At 50.2% G+C, this 26,538-nt stretch overlaps 1 protein-coding gene across 15 annotated transcripts in view; it reads left to right on the forward strand.

Annotated features, from left to right (window-relative positions):
- The window catches only part of magi1b (membrane associated guanylate kinase, WW and PDZ domain containing 1b), a 282,325-nt gene that overhangs the window by 134,654 nt on the left and 121,133 nt on the right, over window positions 1–26,538 (forward strand). For all 15 annotated transcript variants that reach the window (XM_039770833.1, XM_039770828.1, XM_039770824.1 and 12 more), the window contains exon 2: window positions 6,749–6,865. In XM_039770833.1, the coding sequence (XP_039626767.1) occupies window positions 6,749–6,865 (117 nt within the window). The remainder of the gene's footprint in view (window positions 1–6,748; window positions 6,866–26,538) is intronic.

Genomic DNA, 26,538 nt, shown 5'->3' on the forward strand with positions numbered 1-26,538 from the left:
TGGTCACTTCTGTCAAGTCGAGTAAACTTTTTTCGGTGAGCTCTTCTCTTAGTCAGGTGTAGATAATCTTTGGTTAAACTTTCACTTTGTTTCCTTAATGTGTCACATGTCGTGTCTCCGTGGCATTTCACCAGCATGCCATTGCCGGTGCCCTGATAGCACAAATGTCTGAAAGTGTAACACGAATGGGAGGGGAGTGGAGTGTGTGGCAGTTTGCTTTAAGCTGAGCTCATGGTGTTGGTTAAGGGCAGAGTCCCTCTCATCGGGGCGGGAGTGAAGTGATTGTGAGTGGTGGGGTGTCGGCCGTGCTGCACCTTCACATTTCTGATGCTGTGTCTACCATTGAGTTTCATGGTGGGGATGTGATTTTTGGGGGTAAAGGGAAGTCACCGATAATCGATTCCTCCTCCAGACCAAAGCAGCGAGCGGCCTATTGACGTCCTCGTCCAATTGTTGAGTGTGCTCCATTACCGTTAGGAAATTTACATCTCAGGCTTCATTTGTGTTTTGTTCCTCACCACTTCAGGATGGCCACCACAGTGCGCTTCCTGTCAAACCTTTCAAAGGTTTCAGAGCCCCCTCCGGATGATCGGAGCGAGGCAGACCCTGAGGATGAGACTTCATAGCCACCCCGATGGTGCGTTTGAGCCGCACGTTAAAAGCAAATCCAACCCTACTGGCGTGTTTGAGCCGCATGAGTGCCCCCACACGAGAGGCCGTCTCTGTGTGATTTATCGCGTGCCACTCTGAATCCCGCTATCCATTTGAAATTGAGACGTCGCTTTTCACTTGCGCTGCGGTCTCCAGTAATGAGTCGCTCACACCTTTGGTGTTAAACGCCATCTGACGTGATGGTTTACATAGAGCCGAGATCTCATTCTCCCCTGCCTTTCATCTGCTGATGATTTCTGCATTTTTAACTTGGGTGCCGGTGGGTGGCAGCTGAACGGCATGATGGCACAGAAACAGTAGGCACCTCGTTTTAGTTGTAATCCCGCCCAAGAACAACAGTAATCCTGGGAAATGTAGTAAATATTTGATGACTTGCTCAGTGACTTGCAGCTACTCCCGCACCGCCCAAACCTCATGTGTTACAGGGTGTCTTTGCCGAAGTTCACACGGGCAAGGCAGTCAACTCGGCTGGCCACCTCGCCCTCCAGGACTGCCCAGCTCTTCCTTCTCGTCTTCGTCTTGGAATAACAAGTCAAGTCAGCTTAGTTGTCCTGTGCATGTAAGACGGTGACATTTGTACTTTCTCGTATACGAAGTGCAAGGAAAGTACTGGAACTGTCTGGAAATTTGATTTCGAGATTTTGATGAATCTCAACATTTTAGACCTCCTTAATTTTTTGAATTATGTCTGTCTGTCTGTGTGTGTGTGCGCGTGACCATGAACACAGTAATTTGAGTGCGCTTTCACTTCGGTATTAAGAAACAAAACATCAATTTCTTTCGACTTTTACGCTAATTCTGCTAACCTGAAGTGGTACTTTACCTGTTGTTCATGCAGCTACAGAGTCCGACTTATTCAACTTTACTTTTATATTGATTGTTCAATATATTTTTGATTTGATTTGTTGTTGATGGTTCTTTAATGTACATAATATAAAAATATAATTGCTGTCTTGCGGTTCACTCCGTCCCCATATCTGAGTATATGAGAAGGTCAAGGGGAGAGCACTCCCGATTTTTATTTGCATGTTTCCTCAGAACAAAATTACAATGGCAAATAGATGAATAATATACGGTACATAGCATGCGACACACATACACATGCGCAGCGAGCGGTGGTCTTACCTCTCAGGGAGGCTGAAGGTGCCTCCTCGTTAGTCATCAGTCGGTCAGAGTCGCGGTGTGGACAGATCTGCTCCATGTTCTCTCCAGTAGAGGATGTGGACGGACATCCCACACCTCCTTCATGTGTAAAATCTGTCCATCGGCCCATCTTTCACGTTCTCGATCCATTTGTAAAACGCTCTGCCAACCGTGGTGAAGCACGGCCTCCATGCTGTTCAGAAAGCTTTCGATGGATTTGGGCCCCTGCCATGTTTACTTCTCGAAAACAACAAAGAAACTCCAGCTGGTCCAGTCCAACCTTGGTATTGATTCTATATAAGAAAGCGCTAATGTCGAGCAATCTGATTGGTCAGTTTGGCTTTGGTCTGATTGGTCAGTTTTTGCTGTGCTTCGAGTCAATCAAACTCCATTGATTGCAGTGCTGGGCAAAGCAAGTTGACCCACAGAAGGATACGAAGGGAGAGGGAGGGCGCAGGGGGAACACGTCAGACCAAGACTGTAAGTCAAATGTCACAGAGGGAGCTACAAGAAATGAAAATCAAATGAAATTAGCAAAGAATAACAAGGAACAGAAACAAGAAGTCCTTACGAGCGGACGTAATGTAGATAAGGAATGAGAAGAAGAGCCAGCATCCTTCTGTACAGTAGCACAGTCTCTACGGATGAGCCCAATAACGATATGAGTGGCGACTCGAAACGGGTCTGAGGAGCGGATTTACAGGAGCACCATCAAGAGGGCAGACGCCAGGGACGTGAGGTTGAGGTGCATGAGGACACCAAAGGACGGTGCAGGGTGAAGGGCACAGATATCAGATTTATTCCCAGCCATTGTTCAAGAAATAACCTCCCGCTGTTTCAGTGTGGTTGGTGCTGAGGTGCCTCCCGCTGCACTCGTCGTGTGGTGGGCGCATGCTCCCAATGTCCTCCTCCTTTGACAGGTAACATAGCTAGGACAGGCATCCCATCCAGATTAGACAGTGCCCATCTACCCAGCCATTACAGTGGATGGTTTGAGTCCTGGCTGGAATGCTGGATGTTCCTTTCCACAACCAGGATGGCATACTGAAAACATGGGGGGAGAGAGAGAGAGAGAGAGACCCTCACAGGGAAGCGAGTGACAGGCTCTCTGGTGGGACTCCCTTCTGCACAACCACAGCATTCTGGGAGTTGGAGTCCCCATGGGCAGCCGTGCTGGGTTTCTTTGGGTGCTGCCAGGTATGAGGACTTCCCTATTTTAAGGAGGATGTTCCTGATCTGGAAGTGCTTCCTAGGGGCACTGTTGTGACACTGGAAGTGTGCCCAGGGCACCCAGCCTCACCCAGAGGAGTTGGCGTCAGGAGGAGGAGGAGAAGAAGTGCACTTGTGGTGATCTTAACGAGGGGGTTTACTTCAATTCCGATACGTCCCCTGAACCTGCCACTTGCATGCCTACAGCTGTGTGAGGGCTGTATAGAGCAGCTCTCCTCGCTGCCCAGCTGTCACCACTTATTGCCGCCTTAGGCCTTGCCCTGGAAGGTCGGTCATGCTGGTGGAGTCATAGGGTGGCGATGAAGGACGAGGGGTCCGCGTCTTCTCGGTGTCCTCTGCTGGCTTGCCTGACCGGAGGCCGCTTGTGCCCACTGAATGAGAGGCTCTGTCGGGCGAAGCCTCAGCCCCAGTGACTGCAGATGACTTCGGCATACATTGCTCCTCAGGGTTGTCATGGAAACCACAGCCTCCTCGACTGGCAGTCGCATTTCTCTTCATATTTATTTATTTATTTATTTATTTTAGTAATTTTTTTTTGCCTCATCCAGTGCGGACTCTCAGATGTGTCCACAAATTGTTGACGCCTTTCTGTTTTCTCGCCCGTGTCTTTGGAAATGTTTTTCTGCATTTGGTTCTAATGGTGGGTAAAAATAAATAAATAAATAACGAGAATCTGTCGATGGAAGTCTGCAGGCTTTGTGCACATTGCGAGTGATCCCGCCGCTTTGGCAAACAACTTCCACAAAGCCCGCGTCTCCGCTTGCCCGCGTTGGCTCCCCCGTCTCTCGGCCGCCTGTAGATTTATTTTCTGCCGCGCTGTGGGTTTGCTGGAATTTGCATCTCCCTTCATTCCCGACTGAAATGCGTTCTCCTCCTTTTCTTTCCAGAAAGAAAAACCCATGCGGCTGAGACATAATAGATGCCTTGGAACTCAGTTCCATTGGAATAGGCTTGTAGGGGAGAAGGGGGTCCCACAGTCGGCCCCCATGAGGTGATGAAGGTGGCCACGGGCCAGCAGCCCCTGGGAACTGCCTCTCCGTGCCCACATCTCTAGGCACAATGTTGGCATTGTGCAGCACCTTTGACAATTGCTGGAAGGCAGCCATTGAGACCCAGAGGGTGTGTCTTTGGTCAAGTGACCTTTTTCCTTTATTTATTACTTGTTGGCCATTTTGAAGTGTTGAGTAGTCGAGTTACGGCTTTACTGTCGGTTAGGAAAATCGGTGAATTTCGAACCCACACTTCACTGCTCGTGTGAGAGTTCGCTTCTTTGAGGATTATGGGAAGATGTAGAAAACCAGGAGGGCACAAAAAACCAACAACGGCCTTGACAAACAGCAGGACCAAATATCGAACAAACTAGAAGTCGTCGTCATGGCGCAGCGGGCGTGTACATCCTGGGCTTTGGACATTCATGATCCTCATCAAAGACGTACGGACTGCGTCTCGTTGGAGTTCTCTAATTAGTTTTGTAACAATGCATCGTATTCTGAAATAACGGCGACAGTAACGAGATGTCATTGAAACGGGTTCGAGACGGACCACCGGGTCCAGATGGCTTCGAGTCGATGGAGCAGTGGCGGCAGGTGGTACATGTGGAGGGTCCCATTTCTTACGTGTCTCACAACGTGTGCTGGGCATCTATGGAAGAAGAATTTATACAAGCTGAAGGGGCCGCTGTCGCGGCACATCGGGAAGAGTCTCCAGTCGAGGTCGAGCAGAATGTTTCTGTGTTTTTAAGACAGCAGGCGATTGTGAAAATTCACCAGTACGGGTTCAGGGAGAGTTTTTGAAATGTGTCCAGTGTGCTGTACTCAAGATGTTGCAGAAAAATGGACAAATACGCAAACTACATTTCAGCAAAATCTGTCCAGCGGGTGGCGAGTTGTTTCACGTTGACCATTGGGTGAGCGCGACGACGAGGTGTGTTCATATTTAACGTGAAGACATTTAATGCCAACGCACCCATGAGATCAAAGCTCTGAATGAAATGTAAGGAGACACCAGTCTGGTGCCAGGCCTCACGCCAGCGACATGCCCACATCTGAGCCCTTTAAACTGGCCTGTCTGCAAGACCAGAGGTGGTGGTGGTGGTGGTGGTGGTGGTGGTGATGATGATGATGTACATGAGAGACGACCAGCAGATGAACATCACGCAAGAATGTCACATGAGTCCTTTAGCCAGAACGAAAAATAAACCCGGGGGTCAAAAGACCTTTCATCACAACAACAGAAACAAGAGCAAAGATCTGTGAACTGGTAAATAATCCAAAAGAAGTTCAGCGGCGTATCCGTCAGACGACCTCTGTGAACACGCGCCAGCAACCGGAGGACACATCAGTAGCAACAGGATCCACAAAATGACGGCGGCCGAGAGAAAGGATCTGCACTGGCACTCGGTTTGAATCCCGTAAATGCCAATAGGGACTCTGCTCTGTTGGGCCGTTCAGCAAGACCCTTAACCTGCAATTGCTAGTGAGGAATGATGCTATAGGAATGCAAAGAATTATTATTAAAAAAAATAAAAAGGCGCCACGGAAAAATAAAAAAACGGTATTTGAAACTTTTAAGGTGCGTTTCTCTGCTCGTCAGAATCCTAAAATCGTTGTACGATTTGCCCGAAAGTCCGGCAGAAATGACATAATGCGTGTTTAAATAATCGAGATCGTTACCTGAGTCACTTGAGTTAGCGCCTGACTGTAAATTTTGACCATCCCAAGTATTGGCCAGTGATTGACAGTTGTATGGAATTCCCTGCCGAGCTAAGAGGTTGGCACCGTGCATAACTTGGCACCTCCGTTGGGGGGCTTCTCTCCTGATCCCCTGGGCCAGATGCCTGTATGTTTAGCTGGGGTTTTTCTTATTTGCTGGTGTGAGTCTCATTTTGTTTTTCTCTTCAGACCCCCTTTTACCTTCTTGTGGTGGTCTGGTGTTGCAGCCCCCTCGTTCTGTTTCATATTAACGATTTCTTAGTTTGTCATTTGGTTGTCAGCCTTTTCTTGGTTCTGGTGATTTGATTTGTAAGTGTGCCTGGTGTTCGCGTCTGGTTGGTTACCTGAAGCCAGGGGTCCGTCATTTGTTTCCCCCCTTTGTTATTTTTAACGTCTTGTGTCCCTGCAGTTCCCTCACTAATGTTTGAAACATTTCTTGTAGATGTCTGAGGAGCCTGTCATTTAGCTTTGCCTTCCATTTTCTTTTTCTCGGTCTTTGGTGCTCTTCAGGGGCTCGTTGTGTTAGGCAGGCACTCGTCTGTTGAGTCAGGGGGGAGCCCAGCGTCCCTCACGGCTTTGACATTCACGTTTTCTCCTCTAGACCAGCATATGTGATGTCCCGCCAAGTGCCTCATTTTTCTTTCTGTCTGTGGCTCCGTTGCAGCCAAACGATTTAACGTTGTGCCCCGTGACAGACGTTATGTCCATCATGATGCTGTCAGCTCAGGGGGGTCACTGAAGAGGCTGGCTAAGGATTAAGAGAGTAAAAGGGCAAACCCCCACGTACCCCGTGTCGCTCCATCTGCCAAGTTGGTCTGTGTGCTTGTGTTTTGTAAGTTGCTTTGGCGCCTGCATGATTCGTACATTCTGGAGGAGCTTTGCCAGTTTGTGTTAAATTTTCTTGTTCTGCCCTTTTCACCGCCGTTGTCCTCCATTTTTTGTCGGCTTGGGCTAACCTCCTCCTTTTTGCGGTTTGTTTTCTTCTCTTTCAGGAAATCGCCTCAATAAGGACCTTAAACACTACCTAAGCCAGAGGTTCCAGAAAGCGTCTCCAGACCACGAGCTCCAGCAGACCATCCGAGATAATCTCTATCGCCATGCGGTGCCTTGTAAGTACGGCCTGTGCTGTCGCCCGATGTCATCCGTCATGGCGCTCGCTTTGCTGGGTACTCTGGGTAGGCTCGAAGCAGCCGGGGGCTTGTATTCTGTTCACTGCTGCCCACCTTGTTCTTGAGGACATAGTGCGCCTGCCAGGTGGAGTGTCGACTGAGCCCTTCATCCAGTTCTCCTGTTCAGTGACTGCCAGGTCACGCTGTGCCAGTCAAATTACCAGGGTGATCTACGGGTCTGAAGTGTTGCCAGCTTTTGTTGTTCTAGACAATAAAAAAATGGGAAAGGAACGCTGGCACCTTCAGGGGTTAGGGAGCCAGACAGGCAGATCACGGTGCTTCAGGGTCTTTAAAGATCGACAAAGAAACCGAAAGGCTTGAAGGATCAACAACGCAGACACGACATCGACACTTGAAAACGTTGACAAACTGATAGGAGTTGTCACAAGAATGTATCGGGGGGCAGCCACCCGTATATTTGGGCCCTCGCTGCTAAGGTCACTGGTCAGAGTCCAAAACAGAACTTATTAGGGATGTAAAGATGGCGGCTTTAAAGCCCGAGACCGGGAGTGACATCATCACCACCGTAACCAGAAGTGTCACCATCGGGACAGGAAGTGACGTCATCACATGCACAGGAAATGGAAGTAACGCCATCAGGGCTGGAAAAGTGACATCATCGTGGGCACCGGAGACCAGAAGTGACGTCTTTATGGGCACCGGAACCATGTGGGATTTCCCATGAATGGTCCGCAGTGCATCGAGAGAGAAAGTTGGTGCCCCTGGCCACCCCCTGGTCTGGTGTGGGGCGCTGTCTTTATTCAGACACTTTAGTTGCCCCTCCATGCACACGTGTGTGACAGAGTATATGTGTCCCCAAAATCTAGAAATAAGAGCGTTGACGACATGAGAATTGTCGCGAATCACGACTCAAAAGACCCCCAACTCCCCTGTTGGATCCGAAGTCTTGGACGCTGTGCCCAGTGCAGCTCAGGGTTTATAAGGCATGGCATCGGCGATGCGGTGTGTGATCCCCAGCATTGGTGCGCCAGGTCAGTCCAGAAAGCATCAAAGCCCACTAAATGCCAACGTGCCACACATTTACGTGTAGTTAAATTATTAACACAAGACGCACAAAGCCGCCAAGAAACCGCAAAAGTGGAGCGAAAAGAAGAAGCGACTTGGCCTGGATGGGGGGGGCTTGCTGTTAATGAATGGGTCATCGTCAGCCGGCCTAATAAGCGACCCATGAAATGATGTGCCTTGTTGCTCCTGTCGGTGAAGGCGCTTCTGTTCGATTACCATGGAGATTATTCAAACAATTCAATTAAGTAGTCATGTTGGTTCTTCCTGATTAAATTAAGATGTTTAATTATCTTCTGACAAACATTCCAAGTTAACCTTGATCCTCGTGACACATTATTATTTAAATGAGGAAAGTAATGTGGTTGGCATTCATTTCTTTGTGCAGGAGAGAGAGAAGCACACTGTAGATGTTGTAGGAATGTCCGGGATGCCCCAAAGTGAACTTTTCTCCAAATGCGAATCTCGAGGGGCGACTTTCTGAATTGGGAGTCTGCTTAGTGTTGAGGCGGGCATGTCGGACCGCCAAGGAGATGCCACAGACAGAGGTTGGTGTTCTGCACCTCATCTCATTAGAGGGCCGTATTTGACTTGGGAAGAGACCCTGTGCACATTAAAAAGAAATCATTTTTTAATTCTAAACTCATTTTTGGCCTTGCATCCACGCTGAACCCGCATTTTATTTTCAACCACCAAAATCAAATCTTTTGGGCAGTGCCCTCCAATAAAGCATGAATTTCAAAATCCCCTGGTGATGCATGACAGTGTGGTGGGTGAAAACTTGGCACCCTATGGCATAGATTGAGGTGAGCAGGGTGGACAAACATGGTGGGCTGATGTTGACCCGTTTCTTTTGATGTTCTGATCTTTCCGTCAATGAACTCCAAGGCTCACGGTATCTCAGAGGTCTCGCCAACTCTCTGTCGGTCCGTCTGTCATCAGGGAAACGGCGTAATGGAGGGTGGTGGTGCGTTGGGTAGCACGCTTGCCTTTAAATCAAGTAATCCTTCTTCGATTGCCACCCATTACCTTTACAGTTTTATTTCAGGTGATGATGGTTTATGAAATACTCGGACCGGCCCGTCTGGCACCAACCACCCTGCCACGTTCAAAGTCACTTGAGTCTCCTTGCTTTCCCATTCTGATGCTTGGTTGTCTTGACGACTCCTACAGGCCAACGTGCATTGCATCGCTGCCATGTGATTGGCTGATTGCCTTAACGAGCAGGTATACCTAATAAAGTGGCCAGTGAGGGGGGTGTTGATCTTTTTACAGGATCTGAATTAAAAAACGAAAACCTCTGGCCGGGCTGACGGTACGAGAGCAGAGCCTCCGTGAGGCGCTATAAAGCTGTCGGCCTCTTGACACACTTGTGCTGAGGGATTTCTTGCCACAGAGGGGATGTGATGGCCGTGTCTCGTGACTGAGCCTGCATTCTTGATAGGCTCCTCGATGCGGTGGGCTTCTGCTGAAGAGATGTTGCCGGCCCACCTCGGCAGTCACAGAGGTAGAGGATGTCACCCTCGGCGTTGAAGGAGCGTCGTCTCCTGCGGTTATCGTTTCCAATTTCTTTTGTAGTTCCTCCCACCACCAGTCTGGTGCCCCCTTGCATTTCGAGACCCGGCCCACTCCAGAGAGAGTCTGTGCAGTGCCCTCTCCTGCCTTGGCCTTGGCTGTGAGATGCCGCTGATCGATTCACTTCGCGAGTCGTCTCAATGAGAAATGTTTGCCCGTGCTGTGCGGTGTTTCTTTGAGGCGAGTTTCCCAGGGCTTTGCCAGCCCAATTCGCTGGCACCAAGGCCCAATGTGGGTGCCAACACATGCTTCCAGAGCAATATTTGGTCCCAGTATGTTTTCACAACCACTTTGCACCCAGCAGTTGGTCACAGTTGGGTATAAACAGACGCGCCGTTTGTCGGAGTGCGTTGTGCTGCCTGGAGATTCCTTGTTTGTGTCTGCGCGGCCTTGAGTGGTCTCTCGTGATGGAGATGCGCCACGTTTGTGCTGTTTACATCGCTGTTATTTTTGTCCATCCTGTTCTTTCTACAAGTGTTCTATTATTAAACCCCAGACGCACCCACGAGCAGCGACTCTTTGGATGGCAGAGCAGCGGGACACTGCAGTGGCGTCTCTGGTGGAAACTCTCGGGCCTCCTCACTGAAAAAAAATCCTGCTGTGGATAGACAGGCGGCCGAGTCCTCGTCACACGGGCCCGATGGAGCGTCCGTTAAAGCCTGGGGTCACGCCGAGGGATTTGTGTCCTTGGAAGCTCACACGAGGAGAGACGTTAGGGGTTAATATAGGGAGGGAGTTATTGAAATAGACTAACATGAAGTCCGATGTCACCGAAGGTCCTGAGTGTGACATCAAGCGGCAGAGCTACGTTCTGTATGGTGCCCTTCCATGATACTGGCACCTCTGCAGGTTTTCATTCTCACCCTTTTCTTAATCAGTGACCTGTTTTTTGAATTCATTTTATTTGATTTGCTCTTGGAGACTCGGACCCCTTCATTGCTTCTTTTTCTTCAATTGTGTCCATCGTACAATATCTGAAAATGAAGGAGGACGAAGGTCTCGGGTCCCCAGAACCTTTTCACAGAGCTCCTAGAAAAGAGAAAATCCACAATTTCGGACATGTCTGCTGTTGCACAATGAGAGCAGCCTTAGAGTTAAAGAACGAGATTAATGAACGACAAGAATCGGCGCCTGATTAAGCAACTGGTTGGAGTTTGAGGCCCTGACTGAGGTGGTCTTCTGTTGGCACACATTTCATTTCAATTTGGGTGCCTTTGAAGGAATCAGAGGGACGCGTCCATTAAAATGAAAGGAATTAGCAGCAAAAATGGGTCACTAATTAAAAAAAGGCAGAGAATGAAAACCTGCAGCCACTGCGGCCCTCCAGGACCCCTGCCATAAAGTATTCAGACCCCTTCCCTTCTCCACGTTGGTTACGTTGCTGTCTTCTGCTCCCACCTTTTCCATTTGTTCTTTTTCCCCTCATCAAGACGCACTCAATACCCATCACCCTCACCCCAGAAGGACAGAGTGAAAGCGGGCGTTTTTGCTGATCTATTTAAAAATAAAAGCTTGAAATCTCCCGTTGGCGCCAGCGTCCCGGCCCGGTCCTCAGTACTTTAGTCGAAGCCCCTTTGGCAGCCGTTCCAACCCGGATGCGTCACACACTCCTCTGCAGACCCTCACAAGCTCTGTAAGGCTGGATGGGGACAGTCGGTGGGCTCTTGTGATGGGGGTGCTCTGGCCGGACCATTAGGGGACATTCACAGAGTTGTCCTTAGTCACTCCTGCGCTGTCTTTGGCCAGTCTGTTGGTTTCCTGGATTATTTGTCTGCACTTTGCTCCTTTCCCTAAACCCCTGTCTGTCTAGTGTTACCACCCACCAACACCGTCACCATGCTGGCCTGTTAGAATGGCATTGCCAGGTGGTAAGCTCTCCATAAGTCTAAGACTAAGGAGAGGTGTCTGTCTGGCCCCTCCATCTTATAGAGTGTTGCAGTGATGGTTGTCCTTCTGGAAGTTTCTCCCAGTGGGGAGCTGCTGGAGTGACCTCTGGGTTTGTGGTCTCCTGTCTTCTCTCCCGATGGCTCTAGTGAAGAGTGGTAGATTAATGGCTGCCCCTGTCGTCTTGGGACCCCCTCAGGGTGACGCTCTTCCCAGCCCTGTGTCTTGACACCATTCCGTCTCTCTGGCGGACCACCAGATAGTCTTTTAAAAACCCTGAATGGCGGTAGACTTCAGTTCGTTTGACCCCCAGGCGGAGAAGTACAGACGTTAGTTGGGTCGCGGGGTCTCCAAAACGGCGAGTAGACGCCACCTACACAACAACAAGGACTTTGGGAGGCTTGCCAGAAAACAAACAAACAAACAAACACAGCAAGTGGAGCGCCAGCGGCCCGCCATTCATTACTGCGGCTTTCTCTGAATTCCTCTTCTTGAACGGCAGAGGTGCCCGCTGTGCTCTCCTCCCATTTTCTTCTCGGCCCCCTTCTTTTCGTGGGCTCCTGGATGCTGGCGTTAGCTGAGACTTTGAGAGTCCTGCAGTTCTTTGGGTGTTGACCTTTTGAACGAGTCGTCACTGTGTCCCTGGGGAGCCATTTTGGCAGGCAGGTGGGCCGGCCTGTCCCGGGCAGATTCCTCCCGTTGTCCTCCTCCGTATGTTAACGGCTGTCACTCTGAAGTGTCACCACCTCGGACTCGGCCGGAATTAAACGAATCGTAAAGAGTTCTGTGGAAAGGCGGCGTATAAAGTGTGGGTGGTCTGGTCGGTTGTTCGTTTTAAGGACGGTAACACCGGGGTCTCGCCCAGACAGCTCAATTCTCCTGCTTTATCCTCCTTTTAGGAATTTGTTTTCCCGTTTGATGTTTTCCTTTTTCTTGTTCCGTCTGATTTTCTTTAAATTGGCAATTTACACACAGCGGGCCCTGATGATGATGATGACGACGATGGTGTGTCCGGGCCGAGTTGCCCGCCCGCCTACCCGCCTGCCTTCACACCTGCGTGTTCCACGTCAAGCAGCTGCTTTAATGGCAGTCATTTGAGAAGGAACGGGAACAGCATGTTAACGGGTAAGAGGAACAAAACGTGCAAAGTAAAACGAGCGGCACTAAATTAAAGGAGCCAGCCGAGCAGTTGGCACCTCGTCGTGACTGGTGTGGCACACCGCTTAGTTCTGCTTCCTCACTCCCCCAGTGCCCAGGGCTGGTCTTTGCCCACATGCACTTCTCCCCCTTTTTATTTATCGTGTCCACTCAGGGCCCATGTTGGTGTTAATCGCTGGCCACGTCAAGTTCACGGCCTGCGTACCAACCTTCCAGCACAGCTACGCTTGCCCCCCAAGCATGTTTCATAGTGAATTTTGCAGCAGATTTTGTAGTTTTGTTGAAAATTTCCCAGAACATTCCCTGTGCGCCCAATTTAGGCAAACTCTTAACCCCCCCAGACCCCCCAACCCCCCTCGCTCCATGATGCTTTGCAAGGACAGCATGACATCACAGAGGTGTTTGGAGAGACTTGTTTTACCATCAGTGACCCAGGGTGGCACCAACAGCAGTCGCTGGACCACATGGTGAGGGACCACCTTGGGGGGGCATCGGTGCACTGATGGGCCCCATGGAGTTGGGGGTCACGAGGCAGGATTTAAGCTGGCAGCTCGCTCAGTATGTGACAGAGTGGAGTCCACCGGTCCAGACGGACATTCATCGGCAGATCAGTGGAGATTTCCTGACCTCCCCGCTAGCCGAGTCCCTCATCTCTCCCCCTGGTGTTTGTAACGTTTATATCTGGTGGGCTTGTGGGGGCTGATCCTTGGTGAATTCATGCCTCCTCCCGCTCCTGTTGTCCTCTGATATTTCATTTTATTTCAAGGAGGCCCGGTGGCTCAGTGGTTTGCACAGCTGCCGCCCATCTCAGGTCTCATATTTTTGACCCCATCAATCGCTCCAGCATTGTTGGCAGACGCTTCCTCCTGCCCTCAGGGACACCTGAAAGACCTTCACCCCTTTATACATAAGAAATGTGACAGACGAGAGGAGACCCCTCAGTCCGTCATGCCCGTCTGCACTGCTAATAGCTAAATTGGCACAGTTTCTCCTGCCCCAGTGACTTCAATGCATTTCGCCGAAGTTCCTGGACCGTTCCGATATTTCGCCGAAGTCGAGGTGAAGTGCATTGAGTTGGGTTTGCTCATCTAGTTATACTTTAGTTTCGTTGCCGTTGTCTGTTATATAGCGCCTTTGAAACGTACCTTCCTATCTATAGAGGGGACCTGATACGACGAGCCGATGCCCACAAACCTTCCACTGTGCACAGCAGGGTGGCCTAAACGATGCAGGGAAAGACGGGTATTAAATTATAGGAAGAGTTTAGCGACGTTTTTTTGTTTTTGCTGCTGCCCCCTCTGGGGGGCAATGACTTTTTCACATGGGGTGTCACTCAACTGAAGAAAGTCCTGCTGCGTGTTCACTTTCTCTAACGCTGCCGTTGGTCTCCAGGTCTGGCGCCATTCCTTGTATGTTTTGAATTTTCCAAACTCCCAGAATGCTTTGGGGTCTGCACGTTTTCCTAATTGTCCCAGGCCTGCAGTGCGGGCTGGCATCCTGATTCCGTCGCCCTCGGCACTCGCCGTCTTTCCCTTTGTCACTCGCTGGCAGAAGGGAGCTACTTCAAGATGGCTGGACACAGCTGGCCCCCTTCCTCAGGGCGCGGCCCCCCAGCCCACACAAGCGTATCCATCGGCCAAGCCTGCACAAACGCTTGAATGGTGACGCGCTCTTCCCGGGTCGGGCTGCACAGGAAACAAACGGCCTTATAGGTCAACACTCGCAAGAAAAACAGGAATCATCTGCTGGCCAAATTGTTGAGCGCAGCGTCGTCTCTTCTCACCCGTCCACTTGTTGGAGCAGAAATAGCGGAGCCGGTGACGGAGACGTCTGCGGGGGGCTTTGGAGCCTTTGCTGATGTTTGGGATGTCAGACATGACAGTTAATCAGGAAACAAATAGATTTTTACTGACTTTTATTAAGACCGCCCTGGACCACTGAAGACAAGGTGTTCCCTATAGCCACCCTCAGGGATGCGGAGGTGTGCATATTTGTCATTTTCTTGACCTCCTCCATTAGCGTTGTTGGCAGTTCTGTTTAAATGGTCGGTCTGGGGGTCTGTTCCTCGCTCAGGCTGACCCTCTGATCTGTTTGATGCCCGTGTTTGCCGCCTTTGTGCCACCTTAGCAGACATGAGGCACAGCAGGCAGATCACAGCCACCTCAGATCAGCCAGGCACACGGGGGGGCTTCTCTCAGAGTTACGTGCTCTGCACCTTAACGTGGGCCGCCTTTGACAGATGAGGTGGTCGATACCAGCGGTCAGCGCCACTTAATGCATTCATGAGGCTGAGGGGGCTGCTTTCTAAAGTTCTCGAGCTGTAAGACCAAACCGCCATCTCAAGGTGTTCTTTGTAGAGACCCCATTAAAAAGAAAAGAGCAGTCATGGCAGTGACCCTGAGGGGGGCGCTAAGCCGCTTCATTGAACCTGTGCCTGTGAGGGACTTTGAGTCAGGTAGGTGGAAAGGCGCTATATGACCAGAGAGGCATTGTGTGATAGGAAGATGGTGGACAGATGGGAGTAGGTGGATGTGACGATCGCTGTATGAGTAGACAGACGAGGAAGGCGCTATATACGACAGATGGAACAGGCACGTGACAGATGAACGGATAGACGTGAAAGAAGATGGAAAGATGGAGAAGACACTTGACGGGAGGAAGAGAAAGGCACTGTGTGATTAGATAGATGAGGAAGGCGCTATATGAGATAGACGAGAACGACACTAAAGGAAAGGCGCTATATGGTTAGATAAATGAAAAGGCCACCTGAGAGGGGGATGCCTAGATAGATCATTAGGAAAGGCGCTATATGGGTAGACAGGATAGGAGAGACACAGTTGGATAGACAGGTGGACAAAGCTCGATACGAAAGATTAATGCCAAAGGTGCTCTGTGATACGATGAACAATAAGGAAAGGCGCTATATGAAAAAGGTGCTAAATAGGTGGATGGATATGTACATTGGAACGGCAGATGAAAAAGGCGCCATATGTTAGAAATGAAAAGCCCTACAGTATATGAAGGCAAGATATGAGTGTGATAAGAGAGGCTGGCAGACTGCTATGAAAGGCGCTATATACGAGTGGCAAATGGTTTCCCCTGCTGCCTGGCGCTGTACACAAGCCACAGGTTTGCCAAGCTGGTGCTTATCATTGACTGTGTTTCATACACCTGTGCCCACCACAGAGGGGCGCTACATACTAACTAGCATTAGGCTGCTGTTTGCCTTCCGTGTGACCCTGTCAGGTGCCCTCCCTGGTGATGCCCACAGTTTGTTTTCTTGGCAGAGCAAATGCCAGGCTGTTCTGCACTGAGGTGCTGCCTCATTTCATATCTGCAGACTTTGTTTGGATGCCCAGTGAGCACATTTGGGCATGGTGCCCATTAGGGCAGGCTGGCTGGCACTTGTTCACCTCTTGGTTATTCTTTTTTCTAACCACATCTGCTGGGTGTTTTTATGAGTATATTCATTTATGGAAAGCTGCGTTTTAAGGATGAAAGGTGCTATATATGGTAGGGTAGGGTGGCAGTGCCAGGGGCATTCTGGGTGAGTTTCTCGCTATGTTCTTACCTGCCTGACGTGCACAGGTGCCCTTTGATGCCCCTTTTGCTGGAGTGGGGGGTCCTGCCCATGTTCTGCCCGCTCCTCTCTTGTCCCCCCGTTTTATTTATTCATCTTTTGGAGTTGCGTGGCACACGTGCTCTTTTAAAGAAGCCCCCCTTCCCCCATCGATTTTCCTGCCATTTATCCAACCCGTCCCCCGTCCCCGTCTTGCTCGCCCGCCAGCTCGCTCTCCGTCGCTCTTCTCCGTTCGGCTGCACGGCTCGGATTCCGGGATTCGAGGCACCTGACGATCCGAAGGCTGACACGGCGAGGATGCCCGTCTGGCCGAGGACCCAGGCAAGTGCGGCCGTTTGGATGCATCGAGCGGCTCGTGCTCAGCGCCGACCAGGAGTGCCGAGCAGTTGCCCGCTGATCCTCTGGAGGTTTTGCTTTGCCGTGTGCGCACATCAGCAACGGGGGGATTGGCTGGCGTCGGGTGGGATGGTCGGCTTTGAGGTGCGCGCGGCACCGGCTCAAGGGACAGATGGCCAGTGGACACGCTGGCTGCCGGGGCGCCTTTTCTTCTTCTTCTTTATATGTGGCCTGCTGGTACACAGACAGCCTTTCAGTCGCTCGGCGAGCAGCGTGTGGATGTGTGGGGGCGGGGGTGATGCGAGGGGGTGGTACTCGTCGGGAACGAACAGGCAAAAATGGGGCCCAGATGCCATCAGAACAAAAGGGCTTTTTCATGAAAATGCAAAGAGGAAGTGTGACACGGGCATTGTGCTGCCCTCCGCATTGCAGGCTGCAGTTTGGTGTTTTAATGAAGTGGCCGGCAGCCGAGAGGGGGGCTTGTAGAGGCCATGCTGGGGGGTCAGTGAGGAGAGGGCAGGTGCAGGATTGTCGGCCCGGCCCCATTTTAGGGAGACTGGAGTTGGCATTTGGCTCCGAAAAGTGCTCAGGCAGATGTGGACGTGCCAGTCCTGAAGCGGGCACGATGCCGACCTTCACACCGTGTGGATGACATGTGGTGGTCTGCCTGATGTGACCGCGTACAACACTTGGGGCGTGTCTGCCTACCTACACATTAGGAACAGGGGGCTTCAGTGGTAAAAAATGGGATGAGTGGATGAATGAGTGGATGAATGAGTGGATGAATGAGCAGTCCCCCAAGACACTGAAATGTCTGTGAGTTCATGAATGAATGAATGAAGAGAATTGAGTGAGTGAGTTCAGAAAATAAATGAATGAATGAATTGCACATTTTAATGTCAAATGGGGAATCAGGGTAGAGATAAGAGCCGACGTAACGGGTCACCAAATGAATGCCTGGATGGTGAATTAGATAAATGGGATCAACAACAACATTTATTATATATATATATATATATATATATATATATATATATATATATATATATATATATATATATATATATATATATTATATAGCACATTTGAATACAAAAAGGATGAAAATGATCAAGGATGACTGAATGAGTGGATGGATGAACAAACAAATGAAGAAATATTTCATCAAGACACTGAAATATATAACTGGGTTCACAAATGAATGAATGAATGAATAGCAATTGGATTAATGGTTTCCAAAAATAATTGAACGAATGAATGAATGAATTGTTCATTTTGATGCCAAGTTGGATTGTTAGGTTAACAATGAATGAATGAGAACTTGAATTAGTGTTTTAGAAAATGCATAATACGGGTGAGTGGAGCGCTCCTTGTTGATGCTGAATTGGATAATTGGGTTTAGAAAATGAATGAATGAATGAACAGAAGGAGGGTCCAATGTGACCCGGAAATGAATAATTAGGTTCAGAGATGACTGAATTGGGTGAATATTTCCCTAAAGTACCAAAAGTGGGTTCACAAATGAATGAACAAATTGCAATAGGATTAGTGAATCTGGAAAATGAGTGAGTGAGTGAATTGAGTGCTCATTTTGATACCAAATTGGTGGGGTGGGTTAAAAAAATGAATGAAATAAATTACAAAAACTTGAACTTGGGTTAATGGGTTCAGCAAATGCATAAGTGGCTGGATGGGTTACTCTTTTTGATGCTAAATTTATTAAATGGGTTCAGAAAATGAATGAATGAATGAATGAAGAATGACTTCCAGTGACACAGAAAGGAATAACTAGGTTCAAAGATGAAGGGATGGATGGATGTTGAAGATTTCCTCAAAACGCCTAAAATGTATAAGTGGGTTCACAAATGAATGAATGATTAGCAATTGGATTAGTGGATTTGGACGATGAATGAATGAATTGCTCATTTTGATGGCAGATTGGAGGGGTAGAATACAAAGTGAATGTATGAATATCATTACTTGATGTACAAGTAAGACATTGTATTCATAGGTTCAGAAAATGAATGAATGAATGGATGAATGAATTGCTATTTCCCCAAGACATTGAAATGTATAAGTGCGTTCACAAGCGAATGAATGAAGGAATTGCCTTTTTGCCACACCATGGCTAAGAGACGACGGAAGTCACTGGGCCTGTGTGTCGGTGTCACTCTCGGAGTTGAAGACCGATTGACGCTGTCGTCACCATCGCTTCATTCACCTAAAGCCTCACTTTCAGTTTGTTCTAAAGCTGACCTCACAGCTTCCTCTTTCCATGTTGTTGTGTGTTTTCCTTGAAGGCTCCGCCCCATTCATGAATATTGATGAGACATAGTGGTGGTTTTCTGCAGGATGATGTTGTTCCATCCACTAGATGGCAGCATTTGTCAGGGTTAACGCCGTAAAGCAGATTGTCACGCGTCACCCTCAGTGTGACTCGGGCGTAGCCATAATTCCGTAGAATTTTGAGTCCAAGTCGCACACTAAAGAGACGAATACCTTTTGCTGTTAAAGCAAGACCCTCATTTGATTACGGGCTGGTCTCCCTGTACACTAACGTCCATGAGGGACCGCTGCTCTTTGTCATATTCATGAGTGATCCTTCAGACTCTGATTCAGAAGCCAATGAGACCAAACGAGGTGGCAAGGCGGATGCCAATTGTTACAACAGCACTTGGGCAGGTTGGTGGCAGATGACGTTTTATGTAAATAAGGGTAAGGGTTACACATAAGAAATCAAGAATACGCAACGGGTGGTCTGAAAGTACCCCTCCTGAGAAGTACCTGGGAGTCGTCGTGGGCAGAAGTGGTCGAGAAGGCTAATAGGAGGGGTTAGGGTTATACGGTGCCCCCTAAGCATCTAGTATGTGTCAAAGGAGGATATGCCTGAAGTCGGCCTTGATGAAGGGAACAGCAGAGACCACCTGGGCTTGGCGGGAGTAGCCGGTGATGTTTAATTCAGTTCAGTTTAATTTTATATAGCGCCCTTCGCTGAGTGCAGGCTGCCATGCACAGGTGAGCTCCAATTAGAGACGTTACAAACGATTAATTCCGTAACGGGAGCGATTCCGGTTTATTTATCATGAGGGTATGTCAAGACCAACGATGTCTGCCCATCAACAGTCACACTGAACCAGTGGAGAACAGTGGGCAGCAGCCGACTTCTGGGGTCCTCAGTCAGTCAGATCAGCCAGACAAAGTCCTGGAGACCTCCGGCCGTCTGCCCCCTAGTGGCCACTCGTCAGTGCAGGTTTGTTGGGCCGTCAGATGTGTTTCCATTGTTTGATGCCAGGCCGTGTGGTGGCGTGTGATGAAGGTATGGGGTGGGCCAACTCTTCTGCACCGGGGACTTGAGTTTTTGCCAATCTGTGTAGTAATTGGGGGTGCACTTACCTTTTCACACCAGTCCAGCGCCGTTCTCAGTCCCTGCTTTGCCATCGTCAATGCCACACAGCTGTATTAAGAGACTTATTAGGTGACACATGAGTGGGTGTGCCCTGTTCAGTTCCTGCTTGGCATCTGACACCACCTGTTCTTGTCATGACCTGAAAGTGGTCGTAGTGCCCGGAAGGATGGCGGTTTGCTGGCTTTCACTTGGCCAGCATGTTTGCATTTTTACATTCCATTGCAGTCAGCCTTCCTCCTGAGTGGAGCTCTGAATGCCCGCCTTGCCACTTGGCTCCTTTTAATTTGCAATGAGGCCTTGTGAAATGTTTGAAAAATCGATGCGGAGACGAGCCAGCGGCTTCAGGGAGGCAGGATGGCTGTCAGCAGGGGCTCACGTAAGACCTGCTGCCGTTCAGAAAATCAGCTCCTTGGTAGAAGTGTGGCACTGTGGGTGCAGCGAGGATGCGGTCAACAATGCCACACAAGCTCACCGGTTTGACCAAATTTGAGATCCAGGAAATTCTGATGGCACAGATCTGAAGCGCTGCAGCTTTGTGAGGGGGTGATGAAGTGGCACAGTAGGGTGACACACTGATTTCAAAATGGCATTCATCAAAAGTTTGTTCTTGAGTTGCCAATTGACATTTGAAGTTGTCTGGTCTGAGTTGTGCCAGCTTGAGTGTGGGTGTATGTCGCTGGTACCCCACCTAGTTTTGGCTTCAGGTTTGTGGTCAATGCTGCCAGGATAGGTGCCAGGTGTGCTAACTTAAGCCACTCTCTGTATGTCTTTAGGGATGTATAAAGAAGTGGCACAAGGGGCACATGCAAAGTCTATGTATACAGGGTACAGACGAGGAATTAGAACCCAGGATCCATGAGGTTGCACTGCAGTGCTGCCCACTATGCTGTGGTGGGCCCAGTGATTACAATAAGTAAGGATGCCAGCTGGGCATCATGTTCATGATAAATGGCTGTCTCTCTCCTGGCACAAATCAAAGCAGAGTGCCACCAGCCTGACATGCCAGAATCCCCATCTTTACCAGGGGTGGCCATTTTTATCATTTGATTTGTTTCTTTTTTTGCCATCTCAGTTAAGAAGGTGCCAGAATAGTTTGTAGATAATAAACCCACCTGAGTGGAGATGTTGGCATGGGGCAGAGTGTAAAACCCCCACCTGTAGCAGTGCCAGGCCTGATTTCAGTGTCACATCATCGTCTTTGTCATCTTGGGTGTCACACTTGCGGACGGGGGTAGGTGTGGATGAATGCTGGGGCCGTCTCTGGGTTAGGCGTTCAAGTTGTGCCTGAGGAGGGCACAGCATCCGCCATCACTGGACCAGCAAGACCACTTTCTGGCGCTGGTGAGCCCTGCTAGCCTGGCGCTTTATGATCTGAAGCGGGCTGGCTGGCTGGCTGTAAGATAAATATGTGCTGTGGGTAGAGTCCCGGCTGAACTTGTGACCAAGTCTGTCCTCGATGGCACCCTTCCTGGGGGGGATGCCATTCATTGTAGGGTGTGTTGACTCTACCTGGGTCAGTTAAGTAACTAGGTGGCACCTTGACACAGCTTGGATAATCGAGCACTCGCTGCTCGTCTCTGAAATGTCTCGTATGTCAGACTTGCCAACCTGACAAGGGGGCCTTTGGATCAAAGGAAAGGAAACTTTCAGGATTAGAAAGGAATGAGCCGATTGTGGGAATGTGGACCCACAGTGGGAATGGTGGGGTCTGGCATTGGAATTGCTGCCCTCGTCGTAGGAAGGGCATTTGCTTGTGCAGCACTTTCCACATGGCAGGATGGGCCCACTCGACTTGAAGAGAATGGTGGGCATTGTCTGCGGAGGGCAGGGGGAGGGGAACACGCAGACAATGGGACGACAGGACGGGCTGCCGAAATGTTTGTGAGCCCACCGAAAACGAGGGGCTGGAGTGGACTTTGTGCCCTTTTAAAATACCACAGTGCACGGAGGGCTTGGTGCAGTTCACTGGGCGGGCATTTTGTGTTGTCTGGGTAGCTGCTGGGTGTGGGCCTCAGTAACGCCAGAGACTTGCTGTGCAGTAAATAGTCTTATATAGCGCCTTTCATATCTGTCTGTCTGTCTGCTATACGGCGTGGGAATGGATTGATGTGTCTGTCATAGCGCCTTTCATATCTGTTATGTAGTATCTATGATATAGCGCCTTCTGTCTGTGTATCCATTATATCTGTTTATCTGTCTGATCCTGCCAACTACACTATCTATCTTAGCATCTCATTGAATGCCCTCATATCTTACCTGCCTGTCATTTATAGCGCCTTTCATGTTTGTCCATCTTGCACGACGTGTTTTGTGTCTGTCTGTGTGATTGTCTTCTATCCTAACTTTTCATATCCATTGTGCCTCTTTGTAGCCCCCCACTTGTGCCCGCCCGAGCCCACCCGCCCACCAGCGCTAGTCCTGCTAGTGACACGTTGGCACATCAGTGAAGGAGCCTGCAAGTCGCCCCTGCGTCCCCCGCCTGTGAACCCCACCTCGGTGACACGTGTAGCGCCGCGGCTGTGTGACGCCCCTGTTTGGGGGCTGTAATCTTTGATTTATTTTTGGAATTGGCTGAATGCCGTTAAATAATAATAATTGTTCGCTCTCGTACCTTCAGACACAAAGGACTTGACTTCGGCTAATCTTTAATATGCACAGCAGCGCCGTTTAACAACTGTAATTAGACGCAGCAGCGGCGTCGAGCTGCACCGAGTGCGGACGTGCCGGTGACCGGCTTGACAGGCCTCTCGGTTTTGGGAGCCGTCACGTCACCGGCCTGTCATCGCTTTCTGTGCCCGCTGGCCGCGGTGCGTCTGCTTGTGGGTTAAGGTGAGGGGTTTGGTATTTTTATGCTTTGTCATTGTGGACCTTTTGTCATCGCTGGCCGTCCCTTCTGTCACCTCCACCAGTTTGTCCTTTGTGTGTCTGTTTGGATTCCGTACTTGGGGCAGGTAACTCCCTGCTGGGTTGGCACCCTGAACGCGGCTGATGTTTAATCCGACACAAACAAACCGGGGGGCTTGCCGAGCCCTTCACACATCCTGTTGTCTTACAGCTGCCCACTTCGGCCCGTTCTTCCCGCCTCTCCCTGAGTCTCCATTAGGTGCCTTTGAGGGTGGGATTCACTCTTTACGTCTGCCTGTCCACGTGAAACAGCGTGGTGCCCGGTGGGCCGATTTGCTTTATAGTGTTGCCCGCCCATTCTTTAAAGGTGATTTGCCTAGAAAGTTCCATTTTTGTTGAGAGAAAACATGCGTGACAAAGTTTTGAAATCTCGTATTGAAAAGCCCTGGCGAATTTGCACACCCGTCTGTGTTACAGCAGGGGGCCGACGGCGACGGGGGGTCAGTTTAGCTCTGAAGGGCGTCGTTCCGTTTGTACATTTTGTATTTTTTCGTCTTTTATTTGTCCGCTGGCCCCTCCAGTCTGCTAAACCGCTGGTTCTTGTGACCCAATTTGACCTTTTTGTGTCTTTGTGACCCACAATTGTCACAGAGCGTCATCCGGGGGGGTCCACCCCCTCGTAGAATCACTGCTGATCGTCGTCCTTAGTTGCCCGCGGTGCCCCAATCGTGACCCAAAGTTGAAGAAACGGCGAGCCACGCGGACCCCCGACACGAGCTAATAAAGCGCCTGCAGAGTCGCCGCCGCAAGTCGTGTGAATGTCGGTCACATGACTGTCGTGATCTCATGGAGGTGAATCCCACCTGAGCGGGGGGCTCCGTGAGTGCAGCGCGAGTAAACGCTTGTGATTATTTAATGACTCTGTGACATGACGGCCGTAGAGGCGACCCCAAGGATTCATTCACCCAGACGGAGAGCTTCTGGAGACCAACAGCGGTCATCATAAAGCCTGGAGTTTGGACCCTGCCGTCCAGCCTCTGGGGGTCCGTTTGTGCGTGTGTTACGTCCTCCACCTTCTGCCACGTGTGCCACCCCCCCTCTGTCTTCTCTCTCAGGGCTACTAAAATAAACCAAAATGTCACAACCGTCACCGTCCTGAAGGAAAGGCGCAAAAAAAAAAGAAAAAGTTAAGAAATGTTGAAAAGCCGCCCCGGGGGGCTACGCCACGCCACACCACACCTGCATTGTGTACGGCCGATTCTGAAAGTCTTCAGACCCCCCTCACTCTCTGCCCACTTTTATCGGGTTGTAGATTTACTTTGAAATGGCTGAACTTGCCGCGTGTGCCCACTGGTCTGCACTCAGAATGACAAAGTGAAGACGTTCAGTCAAAGATTAGAAATGCGTTAAGAGATCACAGGAGCCCACCTGTGGCCAGCTGAACTGACTTTAGAAAGGCCCCCCGTGTACAGAAGACCCCTCAGTTCACAGTGCTGGTCAGGTCAACAGTCCTAAGAAACCTCGATGAGACCTCCAGCATTGAATTGTGGCGAGGCGTAGATCAGGGCGGGGTATTCAGACCGTTTCTAAACCTCGGAGGGGTCCCAGTGACCCCAGTAATTGGGAGACTTTGTGGACCACCAGGACTCTCCGGCCAAACCGAGTAACTCGGACACGAAGGGCCCTGGTCAGGGAGGTGAGTAGAAACCCAGTGGTCACTTGAGAGGTCCTCTGTTGGAACGACAGCCGTCAGTCGGGGTTTTACGGTGGTGCAGCAGCTGGACAGAAGCCCATCCGTCAGCCATGGCTGTCCATCTCCGTCACTCCCCGACAGATGGGAGGAGGAGATGATATCGGTGATGGTGAGGGTCCGCAGTTCTCGGTCACACCGGCAGGAAGTGGCACCACTTTGGATGGACCCTTGGTGGGATGGGGTGTGGGTGGCTGAATCAATCCTAGTGGGGACCTCACCTCTGACCTTGCCGTCCATGGGTGGCCCTACCAGGAGTTCATGACCCCCAATGGCATCACTCAGGGGATCATTGAATCGCGCAAACCGCTCAGTGGAGGGACAGAGAAGACCCACAAGGAGAAAGATCCTCTGGTCTGATGGGACGAATATGGACCTCTGGGGGCAGACCTCCAAGCACCGGGGACCAGATAGCACTCGTCACCTGCCTGATGTCAGGCTCTAGGGGACAGGGAGTCTGGTCAGAGTCATCGAGGGATGAGTGAATGGAGCCAAATACAACCAGGTCTTTGAGGAAGCCCAGCTGCAGGGTGCAGGCCACCTCAGACTGGGGTGGCGGGTCAGTGACCACAAGCATACAGCCATGACAGAGCGGGTCCCTAATGTCCCTGTCATAGCTGAGCCTTGAACCCCACAGAACATGAGTGGCGAGACCAGACGGTGGCAGGTCAGACAGGTGCCATCCAGTCTAATGGACTTCGAGAGGATCTGCCCAAGTCCAGGCGTGCAGATCTTGTAGAGACTTACAAGAAGAGCTCAAATGTGGATCTGCTGCCAAAGGGGGCTTCTGTGAAGTCCTGGCGAGAGGGTCTGAATACGTCCGTGAAGGAGACACGTCACTTTACAGACCCCTCTGTCTTCACTTTGCCATTAGATAGATAGACATTATGGAGGGACAGCCGATTGATGGGCACACATGACAGACGTATCCACTTCAATGTGTGACCCAATAAAGTGTGCAGGTAATGGGGGCACCGAGGGTCCATTAACTGCGTGCTAAAGCAGAATAAATCTCTCTCTCTGTTAACCTTCTCATTGAAATCTGGCCCTCTGAGGACGAAGGAGAGGAAAACAAAACTTCCAGTCAGGATGACGAAAGGGCTACTTGTGGTCGGGGGACAATTGGAGGACAAACTCCCAGTCCTGGTGACCTTGGCAAACTGGCCATCCACACTGGGCATCCGTCCTCCAGTAACCCAAGAGAAAGCTTACTCTGTGCTTTTATGGCTGAGTCCCCAGGCTCGTGCCATCTCTAGTGTCATGTCCCATGGGCCGGCACTGTAGCCTGGCAATGCAGAAGTGGCACCGGGTGCCGTAGCGGGATTCTGAGAAGTCTAATGCCAGGGCCTCTTGGGAGTTACGCTGCCTGCATAAACAAAGCCAAATGGAGGTGTGAGGGTCACAGCTTTCACTTCTGCTGATGCCAAAGGTGCCCCTCGCTTGTGGTGTGTCTGCTGACCTCCAAAACTTGCATTGGGGTGGTCTTGTCATGGTCACATGGATGTTGACATTTAGACTGGTGCTTTCACTGGAGTCCCCCCTTCACCAGTGGTCCACCAGAGCCCAAGTGCCATCTGGTTTTACCCAGTAGTCACATGAAGGCGGTGCTGCCATCGTGGTGGCCAGTTGTCTGCCTGGTGGGCCAAGGCAGTTGAAGGGATGTTTGTCAGGATTGCTCAGGTCCCTTGAGCAGAGTGAGCTGTTGGGCTTTTGTGAGCGAATGTCTGAACTCCTTACTGGGGTGATCAGTGGTGTGCCCTTATCCTGTCACACTTGTTCCCACACAATCCCCTCACACTGACGTTTTGTGACTCGCATCTGCTTAGCAAAGAAATGGAAATGTGGAGCGACGGGTTGACCTCCTTGGACGTAACTTGTTTTTCTGCTAAGACAAGAACAGGAACGTGCCAATGTGGAGTGCCAGTGCATGCCAGGGCTGTGCCAGTTAGGTGAACTGGCGACTTGACATGAACCTTCACTTCAGCACATGGCTGAATCGAGAATCTCAACTCATGTGACTCGCCAATGACTTGCTGCCCGGTCTAGCGATTCTCGTT

This window comes from Polypterus senegalus, chromosome 12 (genome assembly GCF_016835505.1).
Source record: "Polypterus senegalus isolate Bchr_013 chromosome 12, ASM1683550v1, whole genome shotgun sequence".
NCBI lineage: Eukaryota > Metazoa > Chordata > Cladistia > Polypteriformes > Polypteridae > Polypterus > Polypterus senegalus.